Source organism: Castor canadensis, chromosome 15 (assembly GCF_047511655.1).
Source record: "Castor canadensis chromosome 15, mCasCan1.hap1v2, whole genome shotgun sequence".
Taxonomy (NCBI): Eukaryota; Metazoa; Chordata; class Mammalia; order Rodentia; family Castoridae; genus Castor; species Castor canadensis.
Genome location: NC_133400.1, coordinates 10092519 through 10114117, shown reverse-complemented (window position 1 = coordinate 10114117; position 21599 = coordinate 10092519). Strand labels below are relative to the sequence as shown.

At 40.8% G+C, this 21599-nt stretch overlaps 1 protein-coding gene across 2 annotated transcripts in view; it reads right to left on the bottom strand.

The window, feature by feature from the left end:
* Positions 1-407: 407 nt before the first annotated feature.
* The window catches only part of Adamts18 (ADAM metallopeptidase with thrombospondin type 1 motif 18), a 135431-nt gene continuing 114239 nt past the window's right edge, over positions 408-21599 (bottom strand). Inside the window, exons 17-23 of one of the 2 annotated variants that reach the window (XM_020162447.2) lie at positions 18762-18903; positions 16399-16525; positions 12712-12916; positions 10325-10507; positions 8523-8726; positions 6959-7106; positions 408-2270 (exon numbers count right to left, since the gene is read on the bottom strand). In XM_020162447.2, coding sequence (XP_020018036.2) covers positions 2155-2270; positions 6959-7106; positions 8523-8726; positions 10325-10507; positions 12712-12916; positions 16399-16525; positions 18762-18903 — 1125 coding nt within the window. In that variant the 3' untranslated portion in view covers positions 408-2154. The other variant, XM_074055616.1, reaches the window with a different exon arrangement.

Sequence of the window (21599 nt, the reverse complement as noted above, 5' to 3'; positions counted from 1 at the left end):
AAATATTTTAATAGAATACATTTCAAGTAGAAAAAAATCTATGGTAGCTTTAAATGTTTATATGCCCCAGGGGCTCACGCCTGTAATCCTAGCTACCTGGGAGGCAGAGATCCCAGGAGGATGGAGGTTTGAGACCAATAGTTCGAGACCACCTATCTCAAAAATACCCAACACAAAAAAGGGCTGGTGGAGTGGTTCAAGTGGTAGCAAGGCCCTGAGTTCAAACCTCACTACCACCAAAAAATGTTTATATGCCTGGTACAAGACAACAAAATAATTCAGTATTGCAAGTTGTTAAAAGATTTGTTAAAGTTGTGTCATAGATTTTCTTCCAGTATATTTTGGATTTCTCACACATTCATTATTGGATATCTATCTTTCTCTTCCTTTCAATGACATTTCTGAGGTTCTTGATCAACATTTATACAGTTAAATTACCTTGGAAATGACTGCAAGATTCAAAGATACAGAAACAAATTTCAAAGATACAGAAACAGAATACTTTATTATAAAACTTATAAAATTAAATATTACACATATATTTTGACTTTTCTCTATAATCCATGGTTTTATTCAACATTTTCCTCAGAATTAATATCACTTACTCAGGAGCAAGTGAGAATACATAAGAATAGGCTATTAATAAATTAATTTTTCCATAAAATGATAATTATATAAAGACACAAGTAACTTACCGTTTTTCAGAGGGCAAGTGTGGTGGTGGTATGGGACCATTTTTTTTTTCCCTCTCATGACTAAATGGCCACTAAAGGCCAAGCAGGTTCAGAGAAACTCTTCATCATTGTTTCTTATGGGATTCAAGAACTCATGATTTCAATTAGAATGGGAACAAAGGATGGGCTAAATTTAACAAACCACTGTCTAGTTAGTTCTGTTGAGCTGGCTAATCCCCACTTGAATTGAGACTTTTTGAAGCAGTAAAATTGAGTTACATTCATCAAAGAGCTTGGGGGGATCGAGTAGCATTATATAAATATGACCTTTATAACCACTTCTCAAAAAATTATAGGAGGACACAGTCTTGGAAGTTCCTTTGGTTTTTGGCAAAATAGTGTGGTGTTTTTCCAATTGAGAACAATTTTAAGCTTGTTAATGTCTATCAACAGCTGGCTTCTGGTGACTGAAAAAGACTTATTCATTGAAAGGGCTTGGCAAAGTGTGATTTATTAATATTAATGTTGCAAGAAGACATATGGACTTTTCTTTTGCCACTATCTTTTTTTTCCCCCCCTGTTAACTAATTCCTAGGGCAAATTTAAACTTGTCAGTTGGTAGGAAAAAGCCACGAATTTTCCAAGCATTCTGATAATGTATATGGAGCAATCTAAATGACGGGCTTCCCCTCCTTCAAACACCTTTGCCATTTAGCACTTCTGAGATTTTTACCATAAATGAACATTTTACCAATTTTCATTTCCAAAGTCCAGGCTCCCACATCCTTGTTCTGCAAGCACCAAAGGTTATGAGGTTGATATTACATGAAGAGCATCAATGACGAGTTGTGTCCAAGCACGAACGTCTCTCAACCAGTCTGTGTTGTCCTGGTTTCAGAGTATTTCCTGCAACACTTTTCAAGTTGTTAATTTTAGTCTTGAAGACTTTCAATATGCAGAATATACTTTAAATAACACATACTAAATAAACATAACGTGAAGCCTGCCAGTCCAGCAGCAAGCACCATTTTGAGCACCATGTGGTTTCTGATATAACTCCTGGTTTGGGTGTTTACAGTTTTGGTCAAATTATGAATGCCAAGCAAGGTATTCCATCCATGTTTGATGGCTCCAAGTCTGCAAGGACCTTTGGAAAACAGATGTTTTTGCCACTGAATCCTTTGAACCAGTTCCAAAGTAGACACGGTCTTACTTTGTCAAATTAGAACTTGACATTTCTCAGTGTTATGCATCACTTTCATATTACAGTGCAAATCAGAGTTTTTTGTTTTTTATTTTGTAAGTCAGATTTGTCATCACTTCCCATTGTCAAATGCTTTGGAGTACCATGTGCTTCAGAGGATGAAATTGGGAACCTGGTGGCCACCTATCTCTTCCTCAAAGTTTGAAAAGGTGGCTGGTCTCCCTAGAGATTGAAAGGTCAGCCCCTTGTCCTAAGCAGGGGAGGAGGCTGTCAAGGTCAGCTCTTCCTTGTACATGACTTGCAGCACTGTTTACCATAAAATTTGTGATTGCAGACACCATGCTGAGGAACCAGGTGACACCAGCTGAAGAAATCTACACAGGATGGATCCTCTAAAATGACAAAATGCATTTAGCATGTTAGCTTGGGCACTCAGCCTTTTTAAGATGAAGATCTATAGAACACAGACCATGGGCCACCTACCTTGTGCCTCTGTGTGGTGCTGCCTAGTCTATATGAGGATATTGCCAGTGGCGGGACTAAAATACCAACAGGGATTGTGATCATTAAAATTTAAATAGGAGGGGAAAAACAGATGTTAGAAAATTAATCACACCTAGTAAGAGATCAATGCCTAATCACCCACACACAACCTGGGAGCTGCCACTGACTTGAGTGTATAAGGAAATGTGCCTGGAATGGGACAGAAGGAATCCTTTGGGGAGCCTGTAAAACACTGGTTCTGATGGAGCTGGAACCTCCACCCTAGACCAAGGAACCTAATCTATTGAGAAGTCAGGACACCTGGATTTGAGGCCCTGTTTCAATATTCTGTATAGGTTTAAATAAATCTCCTCACCAGTTTGCAAAGAGGTCAATACCTGTCCTTTTGAATTTCTTTAGCTGCTCAAGTAAGATTACATAAGTGATTATCCATTGGAAGCAGGACATTGTCTGACTGGGAGTCTCAGAAGAGGCATGAGAAATCATAGATAATATTTTCTTTCCGTAACCATAAATGCATGATTTTGGAGTTAGGGTTCAGTAACTTAAGGTGGATCAGGATTTACTATCAGTGAGTAAAATATTATTCACAGAATTCTTTTTGTCCCCTATTCATGGCTTTGACTTAACAACCCAACCCTTCCTCTAAAGCTACATAATCAAGTTCTCCTTCACCCTTTCATTACTCTCCACTGTGCCTTTGGACATGACATAGAAAACTCTCAGCGCTCCTGTTGCTATCTCTTACAGTTCCTTCAAGCCTTGATTCTTCCACTTAAAATTCCCTTTTATACAGCTTCTCCAGTCTCACAGTTGTCTCAGTGATCAAAGGACCACAAGCCAATTCACGTCATGTCCTTTCCCCACACCACTGGAGTCAAATGATGCTGGAGGATAGGCTCTTTCTCCTCTCACCACTCTTGTCCCTAATCTAGCCATAGTGGCCCCTTGCTGATCCCTAATGTACCAACCTGCTCTAACTTCAGCCTTTCCAATTTTCTACTAGACAGTGGATGGTTTCCTCTTTGCTTCCTTCAACTGTTTTATAAAACCAGCACTCTCTCAGGAGGTATTCCTCATTCCATGTCCTTTAATTGTTCTGTATTGGACTCATTGGTTACTTGTTTACTGTCTGTCCTCTAGAATGCAGAATCCTTGAGTGCTAAGACTTCATTTACTATTTTCATTGCTTTATTGCCAACACTTAAAGCAGTGCCTCTCACAAAGTAATTGTAGTAAATAAAACTAATTTCTCTATCACGCCTAAAATAACCAATCCAGAACATAGAAAGTCTCATTTTAAGTACAAGATAAAGTGGTATTCTCTTATTTCCATTAACTCTTGGATATATTTGGAAGATAGAGTGTTAAAAGATGTGAGAGGGAAAAAGTGACCATAGTCACTGAGTACCTGGAAGAACGGACTCATTTTCCCTGTAGGGATAGAGTACTAGGAGATTAGTTTGAAAAATATTAGGTTAGAGATAGAAGATGAAGATCTGGCTAAACTCTGTTTACCTATCTATAAGTTCAGTTATTTTTATTGTATATTTGTACAGATTCTGACACCCTAATTAGCTCATATCTCAATCAGAACATGTCTGGACCAGTCTGAATAGAGCTTATCTGTTGATGAAATGGAAATACATTAGGATAAACACTCATCACTGAAACTATGGTCCTAACCACACTTGCCCATCTTAAGAATGGAATTTTAACAGGCAGCTGGGGCTACATGTTTCATGTAAGCCAGGAAGCAGAAATGAGGTGTATCAGTGTAAGTACTCTGATTATAAGAATGATGACTAGTAGCTGGTTCTTTGAGCTCCTATGAAGCAGGAATTTAACTTACACTATTTGGATGACCTTGGATCCCTGTTCTTTGCCTTACCTGCTGCATGCAAGCAACAGGTGGCACTAGGTCCGTCTCAAATCACATCTACTTCCAACCTGAATTCTTGTAATGTGATGGCCAGTGATCTTACCACAAGCCGAATCCAACTATTCCTCTGCTCAAAGTCTGCCATGGCCTCGAAGTCTTTATAATGATAAGGCCACCACTAACACTTATGCCTCTCCACTTGTCACCTTGTTAATCATAATCCAAACACTGTTTGCTCCTTAGATTTACCTATTCCTGCCTCAGGGTCTTCTCATTGCCATGAGGACTCTCCTACTGGATCCATGGCTCATTTTCTTGACTTCCTTGGGACTCTGTAAGTGGTTCTGTCTGACCTCTAGCTGTCTAGCCTGGTTTCTCCACCTCCCCCGCTATACCCTAGTTCACCATCTGAGGTTATACGTTTATGGACAGGTTTGTTGTGTGTTTCCCTCAAAAAAAAAAAAAAAGGTTGTCATAAAAGTGGTAACTTTGTTCATAATAAGCCCAAGGCAAGCTTGCCCAAAGCTGCATTATAGTCAGTGTCCTATTTTGTGATTTCAGAGTCTTTGCTCTTTCCACTATGCAATGCTGCCCATGCACCATCTGAAGACATGGAATTTCATGAAGAAGAGCTTTTTAGTATCACCCCGAGAGCGTGCTCACCCCCAACTTAATCTCACTACTCCTTAGCCAGTCATCTTGCAGAGGATGTGAACAACCATCTCCAATTCACCGTGACTGACAAGACCCAGTGGTTTCATATAAAATATTACTATGCAAAGTCATGAGGATGGTCCCCCAACATGGAGATCTAATCAAGACAGCCAGGTAAGGCATCCCACAGTGGTCATCATATAAAATGAAGGCTCCTCGCTGGCCAACAGCATGGGAGGGAGCTTGGAGGGATGAGATAAAGCCAAACTGGGCAGGACAGTCTTAACTAGGGTCCCTTTTGAGAAAGGCTAGAAACTTCCATCTGACTATAAGCTCCTTGAGGGAGCTATTCCTCTGAAACCCTCAAAGTACCTAGTAGAATGCCTTACCCACAATGTGGGGGTAGGGTTCTCAGAGAATTGTCCCTGTATCGCTATGGGCGTGCTTACTCTTTGCTAATGCCTCACTGTCAGAAAATACATCCCAACAACTCTCAGAGGGTCACACGCTACTAAGCATGACACTCTCCTCTATGTGGGACAGGAGAAAATCCTGAACTCAGTAAACTATAGGCCACATTTTTGGCTAACAAAGATATTTTCCTTCCCAAAAGAGACCTGACTTCAAGAGGCATAAAGAGAAGTCCTTTATCGATCTTTATGCATACTCTTCCCATTTGCTTCACTTCCTGCACCACAGGCAGAACTGACCATCATGGCTAACAGGCCACCACTTCTATTTGTTGTGTCCTTTTCAAGGCACTCAGTCCTTTATGACAAAAGAAGAGGACCCTGTTTTGCTGCACTCTTTTATCCCTAAAAAAGAGGGCTGGGAATACACACTGGTGCTTAGTGATTTTGCTTTGAATGAAGTAAAGGGCTTCTTTGCACTGTCCTCATTAGCTTTCATTTACTGTGTTCTGTGCCCCTGCTGTAAGCCAGGTGAAGTAGTAGATTCTGGATCAGCAAGAAATAACAAGAACAGGGGCCTATCTTCTCGGAGCTTATGTGCGTGTTTATTCTCCTGCCTCAGAGATGTTTTTGGAATTGACCACTGTTGCCACACTGTCCTTGGCATTTCCTAGAAGCGCCAAGGGGCTGAATGTGCTCCACACTGACCTTCGTACATGTGTTGGTTGCTGGTGGTCTGACAGCAGGGCAGACAGGAGGAAAGGCTCTGGGAGGATGTTACATGTAAAATTCCACTACTGACTACAGATGATCTGGCTGTTAGCAACTGCTACATGACTAAGTTTCTTGGCTTTGCAAGCCTCAGATTGCGTGGATGTAGAGATGGGGAGTGGTGACAACGGGACAACAAGTAAGTAACAGTCCTGAATATGATTCACCACAAGCTGAAAAAAGTAGGGTAAGAGATTGGACAGTCTTGGACATGCTGTCATTGATTTTAAAAAAAAAGAAAACCTAATCATTGTGTACTGGAAAGTGATTCTTTAGCACAAGGAAATCTGATCGGGGTGAAAAATACTTTCTGATATTTGTCAGATTACTTTAAAATGAGTTGGACTTGTAAAGCATGGTATAGTTCACTCTTATAATTAAACTCCCCTTCACCACCCAGTACATTTCACTTGAAGTTGCTGTAAGAAAACAAGTAAGGTATAGGACTAGGACAATACACATTCATGGTAATTTACTGTAATTTCTGTCTCCTCAAAGAAGTTCTTATTTACTCTTGGACTCCTGCTGCTTAGCATAATCTCTGGCACATGGTGCTTATGTTTTCATGTTTAACAAATATTTAATTTTAAAAGACAGGGATTGTAAGAAGACCCTTGATCACTTTCAAAGTCAGAATTAATGGCTAAAGAGGCTTAGGGCATTAACTGTTCCCTTCAGCCCTTGCAAACAAAATCAGTTTGACAGTAACTGCCCCAGAGGTTCATTGTATACCAGCCAAGGGAGTACCAGTCACATGGACTCTGACGTGAACAGCATGCCCTAGAACTGTGTGATATACAAGGAGCACAATCAAGTATAGAGAGCTCCTGAAAAATAAGTGGAGCCTGGGGTCCTTTACCTCTCTTTTCAGGAGCTGGACAAAAGTTTGTGTTACAGGCTCGGAGTACTGGAGGCTTCTGATGGAGCAGACAACTGGAGGAAGGCCGGCCTTGCTGGACACAATGGACGGATCGTGTCTGGACCCCTCCCCCACAGGTGACTGTGCACTGCAGAGGAAAGAAAGTCAGAAACACTCAGTTGGCTGGTGTCCTTGCTGAGGTTGGTGACATCAAAAAGAAGGAATCTTCATGTTCATGACATTCTCAAGGTGCCTGCTCTGAAACAGATTGTCTAGAGTCTAGCATAGGCACACACATTCATTCTTAATATATGACCTGTTTAGAAAGGTCTTAGGTAAATGTTGTCTAGCCCAAGAATGTGTGCCTTCCACTTGAGTCACAAAGAAGAAAGGTTTCATAAGTAAAGAAATGAATGGAACCCAGTATTTAATTGCTGTAGTGATGTATAGTAGGTAAGGACAGTTCAAAATGAAGCTGGAAAAAGAAATGATAAACCATGCCACTCTGGTACCTAGCCAAACACTGAGCTAGAACAGAGGGTTTGGTGCTTTCTAAAAGTCAGTGATCTCACTGTCCAATTAAAAAATGAGTAAAAAAAAGGCACTTATGTTTTCCAGTTAGACATAAGAAAAGTTGATGTAAAGCTATTTTGGAAGAATAAGGAAATGTTATCAGGGAAAAGAACAGCTCTTTAAATGGATCAGTGTTGTTTTGAATTTTTAATTTTTTTCCTTAGTCTACGGTAGACAGAAGAAGGCTTCATTTTGGAGTATATGGCCTGGCATTTTAGAGGACAAAGTAAATTGGGGTGACACACATTTGTGCTCATATATCCCCCCACCTACCCTCAGGTGTAATGGTAAAGGGAGCAGCTCCCCTCCACCACAGTGAGTCTTTTGAGGAGCCATGCAACATCTGTGGTACGAATATCCCAGTGTTCTCTCAGGATAAGCTTCACCTGCTTGTCTTAACCCTTAAAAACCAGACTAATGTGACCAAAGTTTCACCCAAGTTTTCTTAGAAAAAGGGTGCCTCAAATAAGTTTAAAAGTCAGGTAGACTTGGCTCAATTACCAACTACTCTGTACATATCTGTCTCACCCACAAAATAGGGACAATAATGCTAAGTAAGAGAGTTGTCCGAAGGATGAAATTAGAGAGTAGATAATTTATGCAAAGCAAGAGTACACAGAAATAGTTTGGCAAATGTTAGCTATGATTATAGTATTCAGAAACATGATCTATGAGCCAAACGAATAGAGATTGGAAGCAGAATGTTACAGGCCTGGTACTAGAGGTTTTACATTCATTACTTCATTTACTCATAACTCATACAAAGAGAAAAAGCAGCTCTACCAGATGTTATTATTGCATACTTCTAGATGTGAAAACTAAGATTTAAAGAACCTGCACAGAATCACACTAAAAAACACAAGTTATTCTTGGTTTTTTTATATTTGGATCACTGCCTGTGAACTAATAGCAATGGTTGATAAGCTGCCTCCCCCGCCCCTTTTTTTTTATTTCACTTGAACATCAGCCTCCTAATCTGTGGGGTACCCACCTGTTGCCATGGTGATGAATACCATCCAGCTGCCATGTTGGACACTGGACAAGCCCTTAGGTTGCAAGTTTCTTCCAAGTTCAGGTTTGGTTTCTTAATATTGCGGCATCTTCGTTCTGGGAAAGTTACCAGTTTTCCCTGCAAGGTCTTCTCACTGCATTTCATGCCTCTCTTCCTCACACCCAAACCACAGGTTGTAGAACACTGGAGCCAAGAAAGGAGGTGTAAGAGTGCAGAGGTCCTCAGTCAATTCTGAGTGGATGTGCTTCACCTAATTTCAAGCACACATCCTTAAGGACATAAGAGTCCAGTCTCTCATGCTACAGGTAAGGGAACCAAAGGCCAGAAAGACTTTCCCAAGGTCAAAGAGCTCACTAGAAACATGGCAGGCTGCAGTTCAAGTGGCTGTGAGACAGACTCCAAGAGAGCAACAGGATCAACATAATGATGAGAGCAGGAACTCTCATCGTCCAGGTCTACCTGAGGTCTTCCTTAGCAGGTAGGATTTTCAGGCAAGGGAAGGTAAGGGTTAAGAGACAGCAGAAGTGAAAGAACCATTCTAAATTTTCATCTTCTTAATTAATTTCCTTTCTATTCTATCTCTCCCTTGGCTGAGACATAACCTCATGCTGGGAAAAAAAGAAGGGTGGAGGCTGATGAGACTGAGGAGAAAACATGTTTTTATAGAACTTTACACAGCATTATAATGTATGGGCCTTCATAAGCAAACAAAATTGTTATCAGGGTAAATATTATATTCAATAAAGATGACGTTGAGCTTCACGATTACAACTCTACACAGGAGGTAAAATTCTTAGCTCCATTGTGAAGATGAGGAAAGTAGGGCTAGCCCAAAGTCACACCCATAGGAAACACTAATGGCTGATTTCAAACCCTTTAGCCATTGGGTCAAAAATAGGAGACACATTACCATATCCCATTTATGTTATGGGCCTATACGCATCATTTAGACAGAATAGAAGGGCTGTGATGGCACAGATCAGGGAAGAAGTCTTTCCCTTATCGGGTCTCACCATTCCTGTTCTTTGATATTTTTCTTCTGAGCTTCTACCTTCCTCACCAGACTCTATATTCCTCAAGAGCAGAGACATCATTGTCACCATCGTATACTTCCAGCTCAGCATGTTTTCTCATGTTTGTGTGTGGATTCAACCTAGTTTCCCAAGGCAGAGATCCAGCAGGCCTCTCCCCTCTCTCTTACCTCCATACCTGAAGGTGCCAAGTGGCCTCTTTAGGCTCTCAGAGAGAGGGTTTCTCTCCATTCCTGTACTAGCCACCCGAGCACCTGCCTGTCTCTGGACTTGCCTCCTTCGTACCGGTTCCCTCCATCTAAAGTTGTACTTGTTCATGTAAGATTTCACTTGCTTCTCGGCTTCTCGACATTCAGAGGGTCCATTCCTACTCTGCTACCCCAGGCATCGTGATCCGAGGGTATGAAAGTTTCCATCGCACGTCCTGGCTTCACAGGGTGTGCAATTCTCGGTCAGGGACAGCCTCCCCCAACTGCACTGTGAGATTCTTGCTCACCCTTCAGGCTCCGTGGAGAGTAAAATACCAAGCAAATTCTTCCCAAGATGAGTCAACCTTGACCTCTTCCCCACCTGCCAGACTTTGCCCATGGCACTTTATGGGTGCTCTATCATCTTTTGGTGAAGCAACAGAGGGAAAGAACCAGCCATGAGTAGGTATTTTACTGTGCAACAGAAAGGAGCCTAATGAGTCAGGAGAGGGGAAAGGGAGCTGAGCATTAAAAATGAAGAGCCATGCATCAAAACTTGTACCTCGCTCCACGAAGAGGCGACCCACTCTAGCCTGTTGTTTTTGGGACATCGTCCTAGCACACATCCTTCTTGAACCTCAGGTCTGAGGCTGCTGGTGCACAGGCTCTCAGGGAGCGTCTCTGCAGCAGAGTTTTTGCACAGGAGCTCACGCCTCCTCACTCCTCGTCCACATGTCTTGGAACACTTAAAGACAAAAATGCCATTTACATGCTAATTTAGTTAACTATCATCTAGGTACATGCTGACACCATATTAGTGAAATGTTCACAAATTTTTTTTAAGCGTTTGAGCAAAATTTCCAGTAAAGGCAGCAGGAGAACTCCACCCATCTATGCTTAGCCTTCTCTTCAACCTCTGAATGGCCAGAACCTGGTGGGTAGCCCCAGCTATGAAGAGGAGTTGTGCTCATAATGGGGCAGAAGTCTTCTCAGTATCCATTGTAAAGAGTAGAGAAATGAGACACAGCCAGTCCACCGATCCCGGGTGCTTGGTTAAAAAGGATTACTGCGTCTCCAGCGAGGAGAATTATGGAGGCATCCTGACTGTGTGCAGTAGCAACTGATAGTCCTAGAAACAGACTCAAAGAATTCAGATCTTATTGGGGAGAGGACATAAGCATACATCAAACATTTCTGAATAAAAGTGCATAATAAAAATCTCCACGATGAGCAATTTTATTCTTTCCTTTCACAAGAATTATGTGAAATAGACAAGGTAGCAAACACTTGCCTCCAGAGGAAAGTCACAACTTAACAAGGTCACTTAAAAGACTTTGGCTTGGGTTTGTCCTTGAAGAATGTGTCACTCTCTTGGTCTTTCACAGTCTTGTTTTCCTTTCAGCAGGACCAAGTGAAATGTGGTCAATACCGGTATGAGCTAGAGCACAGCTCTATGTGTTCAGAAGACCCAAGGTAATTCTTACTCTTTGCCCTCTTAAGGGAAATGTCAATGATGTCATCAAGGAACAATTAATACCTTCCATGTGACATCAAGTACTACAGTCTGCATCTTACAACCCTCCACCATCCTCAGGAAATAAATGCTATCATTCCATTTCACAGAGGTATTTGAAAACCAAAGAACCTAGGCATTTTGACCAGTATCAATCACACCGCTGCAAAGTAACAGAGAGGAGCAGACAGTGATTCTGATGCCCAGTCGTGGGAATGAAGTGCTAAATGTATCATTACTGTTTCACATATAATTTCTGGATAGTTATTTGTTCAATTATGATTCCAGGAGTCACAGGTTGCGATAATATATTTTGAAGGCTCTCTTTCACATTCGTCACAAAAAATTTCTCAAAAAGACATCTGATTTTAGCAATCCACCCAAAATTTTTCTATGAAATTTGTCCTAAACTCAATGAACTGAAGCTCTTTCAGAAGGTTCCTTTGAAACATACCAGTCCTCACTTCCTTTGGTCTGTGCCCATCATACATATTTGGCTAAAACAGTCCTTCTAATTCTTTGCAATGGGGAATTATAATTCGCAAAGGAAGAGAACAGATTCAACATATTACTTCTATCTACCTACCCCGTGGTATAAATGAATATAGCATCTTATTTGACAGAACCCCTAGGCAGGCTCAAAGACATTTTTTCCCTCTCCTGGCCTCTTATTCCCCTAATTAATACTGGGATGGAGCAATGCTCTCCATACCCTCTAGAACAGAATGAACTTGAAAGTATGGCAGATGCTGCTGCCTAGCTTCCTCAGCCAGGTGATAAAACTACTATTTTGAGAGGTCCTTCTCCTGACTTTGCTGGCCATTGACAGTTTAGCAGAGGTTTGCTGATCTCCTGTGTGGGTTTTGGTGACCATGGGACTCTCCTATTCATTCAGGGAGCTGACCTGTGCATTGCAGGATATTCACCTCTGTGCCCTGGATGCCGGTTGCCCCATCCCCCTCCACGTTGTGACAAAAAGTATCTCCCAGGGGCAAGCCCACCCCCAGCAGAGAACCTCGCTTTAGAGAGAATTTCTGAGTTGAGAATGACGGGTAGTCTTATGCCTCATCCAACTTTATTGGGAATTTGTGACACGTTCAAGCCCAATGCCCAGCTCTTCTCTGTATATATTTTTTGTAACTCCACCTCTTTGCCACTGAGACAAAAGTTGAATGTCCTTTCTCTGCATTTCTGTCTTTCCATTTGCTCTGGAGAATTCAGTAGTCAGGAATACATCCCAATCCCTTTCTAGGCTCACCACACTAATTTCTGAAGCACTAAGAAAGGGGGTCACAAGACTTGAGGTTGCAGAAGAATCACTAAAAACACGCTACAGTGCACATTCCCCAGCACCACCCAAGTCAACTTCCATGTGGCTCTTGTTCAATTGTAAACAGCTGAGAGACTCTTGGTATGCAAAGACACCTGCAGTTTACCTGTGACCAGGGCCCAAGACTCCACTCTGGAGGACAGGGATGGCTGTTGCACACTTGAACCTGAGTGGGTGTGCTCACTGGGCAGAGGGAATGCACCACTGCCCCTTCCTTTTGGAAGGGCTTCTTCTGCACACACTGGATCTTTCGGCTCTGCTGGCCCCCAGCACACGACTTGCTGCACACGCTCCATTCACCTGGCATCCAGCTTTCAGAGAAAAACCAGATTACTTTCAATGTAGACATGATGCTATATTGTCACTTCTAAAGCAGTTACTGTGAAAGATTAACCCCCGAATGAAAGCTTTAGATCTATTTTATAATCAACCAGGGCAGGTCATACTAATCGTTCTCTTTCAGAGTGGGAAGCAGATTTAGTCAGCACATAGTTCTAGGTTAACTGTATTGCTGCCGTATGCATGGGAAGAAGTACATGCCATGTTAATATCTGAGCAGGCGATTCAGTCAGATTTACTGGGATCTGAACTGTGTGTCAGGAACTTTCCTAGGCAAGGGGGGGTTGCAAAATGAGGGAGGCTGCATTCTTTTCACGAAGAAGCCTTCAACACAGTGAAAGGGGGGTATGTAAACAATGATAGCCCTTCCTGGAAAGTGCCGCAATCTGGATAAACACAAAGAACAGTAAGGAGGCTCATGGAAGAGTGGTTGATGGGGCAGGTCTCTGCACAGGAGAGGGGCTACAGTCACAGGCGGCCTCACCAAGGACATTTCTAAGTGGACAGTTCCCCAACTACTTTTCTTGTCTTTAAATTCACTGATGGATTAGACACCAAACCTCATGTTATTTTTTTTTAAAGATTGCCAGACCATTTTTTTTCACAGCTACCTACAGTGAGGTATCTATTTGAATGCTATTCAGTGGAAACTGTTAAAACACTTTGTCTTTCTTATTATTGCTTATGTCTTCTCTTCAACAAAATTAGAGATAAGGGCAGAACAGGTTCTGCCTGGAAGCGAGGGGGAGCTGGAGGGGAGAGGGAGGGGACATGGGGTAGGGGGGGAGAAAGGGTCCAAAAATGTATGCACATGTGAATAAATGAATAAAAATTTTTTTAAAAACCTGCTTTTGGTTAATTGAAATTGCATGATTTAAAAGGATATGCCACATATGACTGTTACACATTTGAGTCACAGCAGCAATGTCTTAAAATTGATCTTGGATTACAAATATTCTAGATATCATTTTGGAAAATAAAGCCAAACCAGTAAGACTAAAAATGTTTTTGTTAAACCTTTGCAATTCCGTTACCTTCCCTACCCTTACACTTTTTTTCTTTAATTTTCCCCCCACAAGCCTGACATGTAAAACTTAAAACTTTTAGTTCAGAGAATTGAGCTCTTGGGTTCTAGGATTATGTGTGCTCTTAAAAGCACTACACAATCCATACTATTCTATTTAGTCAAAGGAAAATGATAACAGAATAATTTCTCATATTTATAGAATTATTTGTGTCATAATAAGATATAAAGAAAACATTATGAAGTTATAGTGTCAATATTTGCCTGTACAATGATCTTTTTCTAGCAAATTCAAGTTTCTTCACATGACAAACATGGTGAGTCTGTACGTGTCTTAAAAGGATGATGCACAGTCTTCTGCATTGGAATCCCAGGCTAATTTTCCACCTAGCCTCAACCCATCCACACCTGTTCAGAGCCTGGACCCCACGCTGTCCGTTTCATCCCTTACTGCTTTTTCATATATAATATTTAAAGTATATTGATCAGCATCTCAATTATTTGTACACAAATTCATCACTTCCACTTGACTGTGGCTCATTGATGGCAGGAACCACATGCTATTCACCTCCAAAGCTCCAGGTATCAGCTAGTTCTTAGGCATGGTTATTACATATGAAAGTAACAGCTCAGAGAAGTTCCTTTTTCTTTATAGTTTTAGCAGTCTATGAAGCTGGAGATACCTTTCTAGTTTATCCCAGGGGAAGAACAGTCCATGGAAGGTCCCATTATTCTAGGAGAAAATACTGACACATAAGTAATTAGGGTAGAGAAAAAAGGAAGGGGACAGAAGAACCTGCCCATGTCACCACCATTCCTCTGCACTGCCTGCAAGGGGCTGATCTGCTTCAAATACCACATTTGGTCTTCACAGAATAATATCATTTCTACATGAACTCATCACGGGCGTTCTAGGTGTTGAACATGACCTTGGTATGCTCCCTTACATGGATGTACACATAAGTGAACCACCTCCTTTGGGTGGCTGGAATAACCAATGATGGGAAGGAATCTTAAAGTGAGAATCTACCAGCTTGACAATCAAGTATATGCTAATTATCCCTACACATGCTCATAAACACACACACACGCAAGCATACCATCCCTACTACCACCTAAAGAGAATGGTCCACAGGGTCAAGAATACTTTTGATTAAACACGTCTTAAAGCTGACAGGATATTTCTTAACAAAAGAATAAAATCCACAGATTCCCCACTCTTCATTTCTCCTCTTTGTGTTCATGATACAGCTGGTTCCAGAGGCTAAGAGAAAAACTGGGTTGACAATTGGGCATAAGGGAGTGCTTGAAACCCCAAGCAATTACAGCAAATGCATTTTTAGTTACAAGAAAAAGTGTGTGTGCGTGATTGTGTAATATGACTGCCTTGCCACAAACTGAAAGCTTCTTAAGATGATCTGAAACATTGGCAAATGTGCCCCTGCTTTAGAAGAAACTGTCCATTTATATAAATACATTTGGCAGAAGATAAATCACATAAGAAAAGAACCAGTTGGCTGGGAAAATTATCTAATATTAGTGTTCAAACAATGGTGTGGGTAAACCCAATCCAAGAACAAACCCACTGAGCTCCCCATAGGGACCATCATCAGTGGGGAGCCACCACTTGGCTTTTACCTCTTGTTATTTTGCCTCTTGCTACTGTGTAATTTGCACTGGGGTTTCATGGTCTACATAATATGATTCTTAAATTCTTGGATGACTTATATAAAAGTTAAACATACAATCACATGTGAATTTACCTAATATAGGATCATGTGCTATTTAAATATCTGTTTGATTCAGTTCTGGGAAGAGGAGTCTGCATTCAGAAGTTAAAAAAAACAAAACAGGAAGACCAGGCATGGTGATTCACACCTGTAATCCCAGGTACTCAAGGTGGAGATTAGGAGAATCATGAAAGCTAGCCAAGGCAAAAACAAAAGTTAGTAAGACCCAATGTCAACAAATGAGCTGGGACTGGTGGCTCATTACTATAATCCCAGCTACACAAGAGGCACAGGTAAGAGGATCATAGTCTGAGGTTATTCTCTGGCAAAACTGCAAGACTATATCCAAACAAATAACTAAAGCAAGAAAAGAGAGCAGGAGACAAGGCTGAAGTGGTAGAGAGAGCATCTACCTAACAAGTCTGGGTTCTGCCTAGAGGCCCTGGGTTCAAACTCCAGTGCTACCAAATTAATAAAACAGAGATACCACTACATTCCCTAGCCAAAGTGAGGGTCTAATAAAATTCATATTTTTAGGTCACATAATTGAACTCAGAACATTTTTTTTTCTTTTAGGAATTGCATCTACTTTTAAATCACTACTAATCAGAAATACTGACAGTGGGATTCTCTTATGTCACCCAATAGCAAAGGTATTCAAGTTCAAATACAAACAGAAAGCCATTTCCAGGTGACTTACTAAGCTGGGCAGGAGAAAGCATTGCATGTTTTGGGTTCCGTTGTTGGCTTGGTTCTTAGGTTGCAGAATGAAGAATTGACTTGAGTGTTTTGGTCTCGTAAGCAAATGGCCTTTATGCTTATGTAACCTGATAAGACAGCAGAAGAGGCAAAGTAAAAATTACAGATAATCATCCAGTTTTGTTTCCAGGTTTAGTTTGGGATTTACCAGCATTCTGGAATCCAAATGTTTTGTGGGAATACTTCCTTTGGATTCAAATGCAACTAATTTGAATTCCATATATCTCTAGGATAATAGATTTGTATTTTTAATAACTTTAATATACGTAGATTCTTAGTTTTCCATGTAGATTCTAGTACCATAAAGTGATAAATACAACTTTTTGAAAACAGGGTGACTAACAGAAAGCCCCTCTGCAAGCTTTAACTCATTTTGCACATGTTAAGAGAAAATGTTCTGCATAGAAAACCACTAGTGAATTATATATGGAAATTCCAAGATTCCACTTTGCCATGAAGCATGCCATACTTCCATAAGAGAGGGGTGCACATAGAGGCAACCAGTTGACACCCCTGAATAAGATCCGTACCTACCAGCTGGGACTTGGTTTAATTTATTTGTTTGTTTGTGTGGCATCCCACTGCCTGGTTTTCAGCATTCATTTCAGGAATTCCTATCAGAGGCATGGACCTTTTTTTGTGAATAACTATTTTTTACCTCTTCAAGTAGGAAATGCTGCCTTCTCTTTGAATGGTGTTTGATTTTATTTACATGGCACCTCTCCTTACAAGGATTCTGAGAAATGATAAAAAAAAAATCACTCCTGCAATAATGATTAGCAGTGAGTCCAACTCCACAGGTTCAAGTAGGTTTGCTTTCAGGAGACACAGATCAAAACCACTGAGATTCCCCAAAGTTAACGGCTTATTTCCATAGAACTTATTCACATGCACTCAGGATACTCGGTGGCTGTAAGTGGAGGGAAGAGGTTTCTAGGTCAAGACAAGGGGGATGGGATTCCACAGCATACCCGTCCTGCCTCCTTGTTTTGTCTAGTTTACTACCTGCAAATGGAAAATGCATCAAATCTTTCTCTTTCCCTAGGCACGGCACTCTCCCTAGAATAACAAGAAGCGACTGGAAATGTTCTGAAAGCACATTTGATATTTGAGAAACCACTCACATCCTGAGACTAAGCCAAAACGAGCTGCGTGTGAAGCTCTGTAGCACGGTGTCTGTAAAACACACAAAGTGATAGTCATGGCGTGCGTCTGAGACTGTCAAACACTCGGGTGTTTATACAGTCATAGAAAAGAACAGAACGACACAGACCAAAGTGTTAACATTGGCTACTGTTAATTAAGGAATTATGGGAGGGGAGTTATTCTTCTTTACAGAATATTGCCTTTAAAATATTTATTAATAAAAATGTATGATCTTTTAATTATTATATGTGTGTGTGTTTGAAAAGTATTTCCTTGTTTTGTTAATTACCATAGACTCCTGAAGATAGGCCTTACAGACATAAGAATTTCACTGCTCTATCTTGGCTCTGGTCCTGATTCTAAAAGGCCTCATTTTGCTCAGTAAGATGGGCTCAGCAGGAAAACCTAAGTTACCAGGTATCTAAACAATAGGAAGTAGGTGGCTAATCTTCAAGTTTTGGTTATAGGAACCTATTTATGAGTTTTCATCCTCTCAAAGGGACAAGTGTCACGATGATTGACTTATCTAAAAACATGTGATATTTCTAACATCTAAGTAAAATGCCTGCCTTCTAGTCACTAAGTGGATGGTGGCCGTCCTTTCTTCAAAAGGTTAGCTTTCAGATTTAACTCATTTCACTACAGAGGAGACTGCAGACCCTACCCCTGAGGGGAGTTATGGCACAATCTCCATCTTTCAGATTAACATCTTAAATTTGCTTGCTATGTGTTCTCTCATCTTCACCCTACTTTCTGTATGTTCCAGTGGAAGGTTTAAAACATAGAAAAGTAAGCATTGGAAGAAACTGGACCACAATCTGAAAGTTAACTGTCTGTCTTCCTACATGTACATAGAGAGATATAACATATGGCATGAACTCTCATAGAGAGAACTTATATTCTTGTAAGTGTAGTTTATGTTTCTCCCATAAGTCTCAGGAGTGTAACTTTTGAGCCTTGGCTGTAGTTGAATTAAGCACTGAGAGAACTGCTTCCTTTCATACTCAAACGGTGCAATCATTTCTTTCTACAGTTAAGGTCTCTATGAAAGGCAGTTCTCTTGTGTCTTCTTTGAGCCACACACTGCTAAAGATACCTGGAATGGAAGAACCTGTTTTAAAAAGAGAGACTTGGAAGATGAATTGGGAAGTCACCTACCTCCACCACAGGAGACGGAGCAGTCCGACTGCACTGTGGTCCAGGCATGGTGGTGTCTTTTTGTGGCTGGCTGAGTTCCATTCATGACTTTGGGAAGTGCATACTTCCAAGCTATCCCTGGATTTTTGCCTTGCATCAGAATCTGGACAGTGTGAGATAAGAATTAGAGATTACGATACAGGTCAGACTCTGGAATTCCAGAAATCTGGCTATACGTTTCAAAGATATTTTCATGTCATCTTGATCTTAAAGTCAGTTTACTTCACTGTTCCCATGTCTGTTTTGTGTTGATTTAAAGTCTTCCTGTGACACTTTAGAGTGTTTATCTTCATAGGATCAAAACTATGGTTTAGATAGATGCTAAAGAAAAAAAATATATAATTTGAGATTCACCATAAGCATATAATTCTCAACTCTGGGTATAGCCATCAATAAAGCAAATATTGAAATTAAAGTGAAGGAATGTTCTATTGCTGGCTCTGAACCTGAACTTGAATTTGAAAGCCTAACATGGTCAGTCTCTCTCTCTCTCTCTCTCTCTCTCTCTCTCTCTCTCTCACACACACACACACACACACACACACACACACACACACACACACACACAGCACTGCCAAAGCTCATAGTTGAAACAGAGTCTGTTCATATCTAGTCTTATGGTATATCCTGGGCCACAACTTGTAAGCTCTCTAAGTGTGAGTAGAATCTGAGCACACAAGAAGGTACCCCCAAAGCATAGTCATCAACTCTACGATCCACACAGGTTTTCAATACAATTTCCCCAGAAAATTTGCCAACAGGCAATGTGTCTATTAACTTGCCTAGGTGGGCAAATAAGAGAAAGAAATGTAGTTGGAATCAGGGCTTGGCAATATATATATATGTATTAGGATGGATTTTACCTTGAAAAGGTCAGGACTCTAGATAAATCTAATCTTGTAAGATTGAACTCCTGGGATAGCAGTGAGCATTTACTGGGCATGTCCCCAGTGTCAGAATTCTGCTGGGCCTTTTCTGTGCCTTACCTGAAAACATTCCTGCAACAACTCTCTATGACAGCTGCCTATTCATTGAAAAAAATGAGGAGGTGTGTGAGATCACACAAGTAACCAGGAAATGAGTTTAAAGAAAACCTCTAACAAATGTGCTTAGACAACGCACTATGCCACCTTGTTTTAGACGTGGGTAAACCACCCTTCTGGATGCTCTCTTAACTATTAAAAAAAAAAAACTTTCAAGCCCAAAGCATGACTATAAATAACTGGTTTTCTCCCACTCCATGAGTCTTCTGGAAAATTTTTCACCACCAGAACTGGGCACTCATTGCCAGTTAAAAATAGGAACCCCTGGCTCCATCTCTGTCTGGTGGGATCCCACCTCAATTAAAGTTGGGTAGGTGGCAGCTGTTCAAGGACCTCCACTGTACCAGACTACTTTTTAGGATGGCTTTACCCTTTGTTATTAGCTTAAATGTCTCCATGAATATTACATCTAACTCTTAATTATTTATATTTGCAGTACTGGGGTTTGAACTCAGGGCCTTGTGCTTGCTAAGGCAGGCACTCTAGCACTTGAGACCTTAGGGCCCCCCCCCCCTTTTTTTTTTGTCAACCCTATCTGGAAAACCCTATCTGGGACCAACCTTGGACTGTGATCCTCCTACCTATGCTTCTCACATAGTTAGGATTATAGAAATGAGCGACAGTGAAAGGCTTGTTGATTGAGATGGAATTTAGCAAACTTTTTGGCCTCAAACTACAGTCCTACTGATCTCTGCCTCCCCAGTAGCTGAGATTACAAATGTGCATCCCTGCACCTGGCTACATCTAACTCTTAAGATTCCATGATAGGGACATCATTTTGCAGTGCAACAAACGTTTCATGATTCCCCAAACCAACAAAAATGTAAATAGATGTGTCTGTGTTCTCCCTACATCCTCCAAAGCTAAACCAAAACACAAACCCAACATGCAGAACTACTAAAATGAACAAATATCTAATTCTCATCAGTTGCCAATGAAAACCTTTTCAGAATCAAAATCCTAGGGGTCTTAAATTTGAGGATCTTTCTGGCCTTTGCTTTTCCTATTTTTTCAGCTAAGCCACATGGCTGTTCTTGGAATCACATGTTCGGTTGAACATAACATTCACATATTTTGAATAAATATTGTGCTGTTCTTTTTGCCACTTCTGCAGTCCTTCACTTAACTTTTTCATGTGGTATTAAGTTTTCTTCACGATCAAACCGGAATGGTGAGAAGGGTTTTGCATTCAGAAGATAATCTGATGCTTATTGATAGTTTAACTTAATTTTTTCTACTGATTAAGCAATATCTTAAATTAACACTTTTGGTGAGCATTTTCTCTGTGCAACAGAAACACAGAGATTTTGTAGAAAAGAATGCAGAGTGCCACATTTACATGTGTGTTATAAAGATGGGTGAAATGCTTAGGAGTTATAGTGAGGGAAGGCCTTTGGGGCAGGATGACGTCACACTACAGGGCAGTCACTTCACACGTGTACACAACCGTAGCAAAGTCAGGTGCAAGTGCTATACAGAAAGAAATTTATTTGCTTATCTCCACTTTCCAGCAGTAGCCCATTCTCCCTATTCTAACTAAATCCTACTTTCCACGGTATAGGGGAGTGGATCTTCAACAAAAATGCAAAGAAAATTTAAGAGAATGTTAGTTCTTGCCTATTAAGCTTCAAAGACTTATGTTCTGGTGACTTAAGAGTGGCTGAACAAATTCTCAATGGTCAGTCACACTACGTTCTATTTCACTTTCTAGATATGCTGAGAGCCTAAGCCATACATGGCTCATGGTTTCACTGCA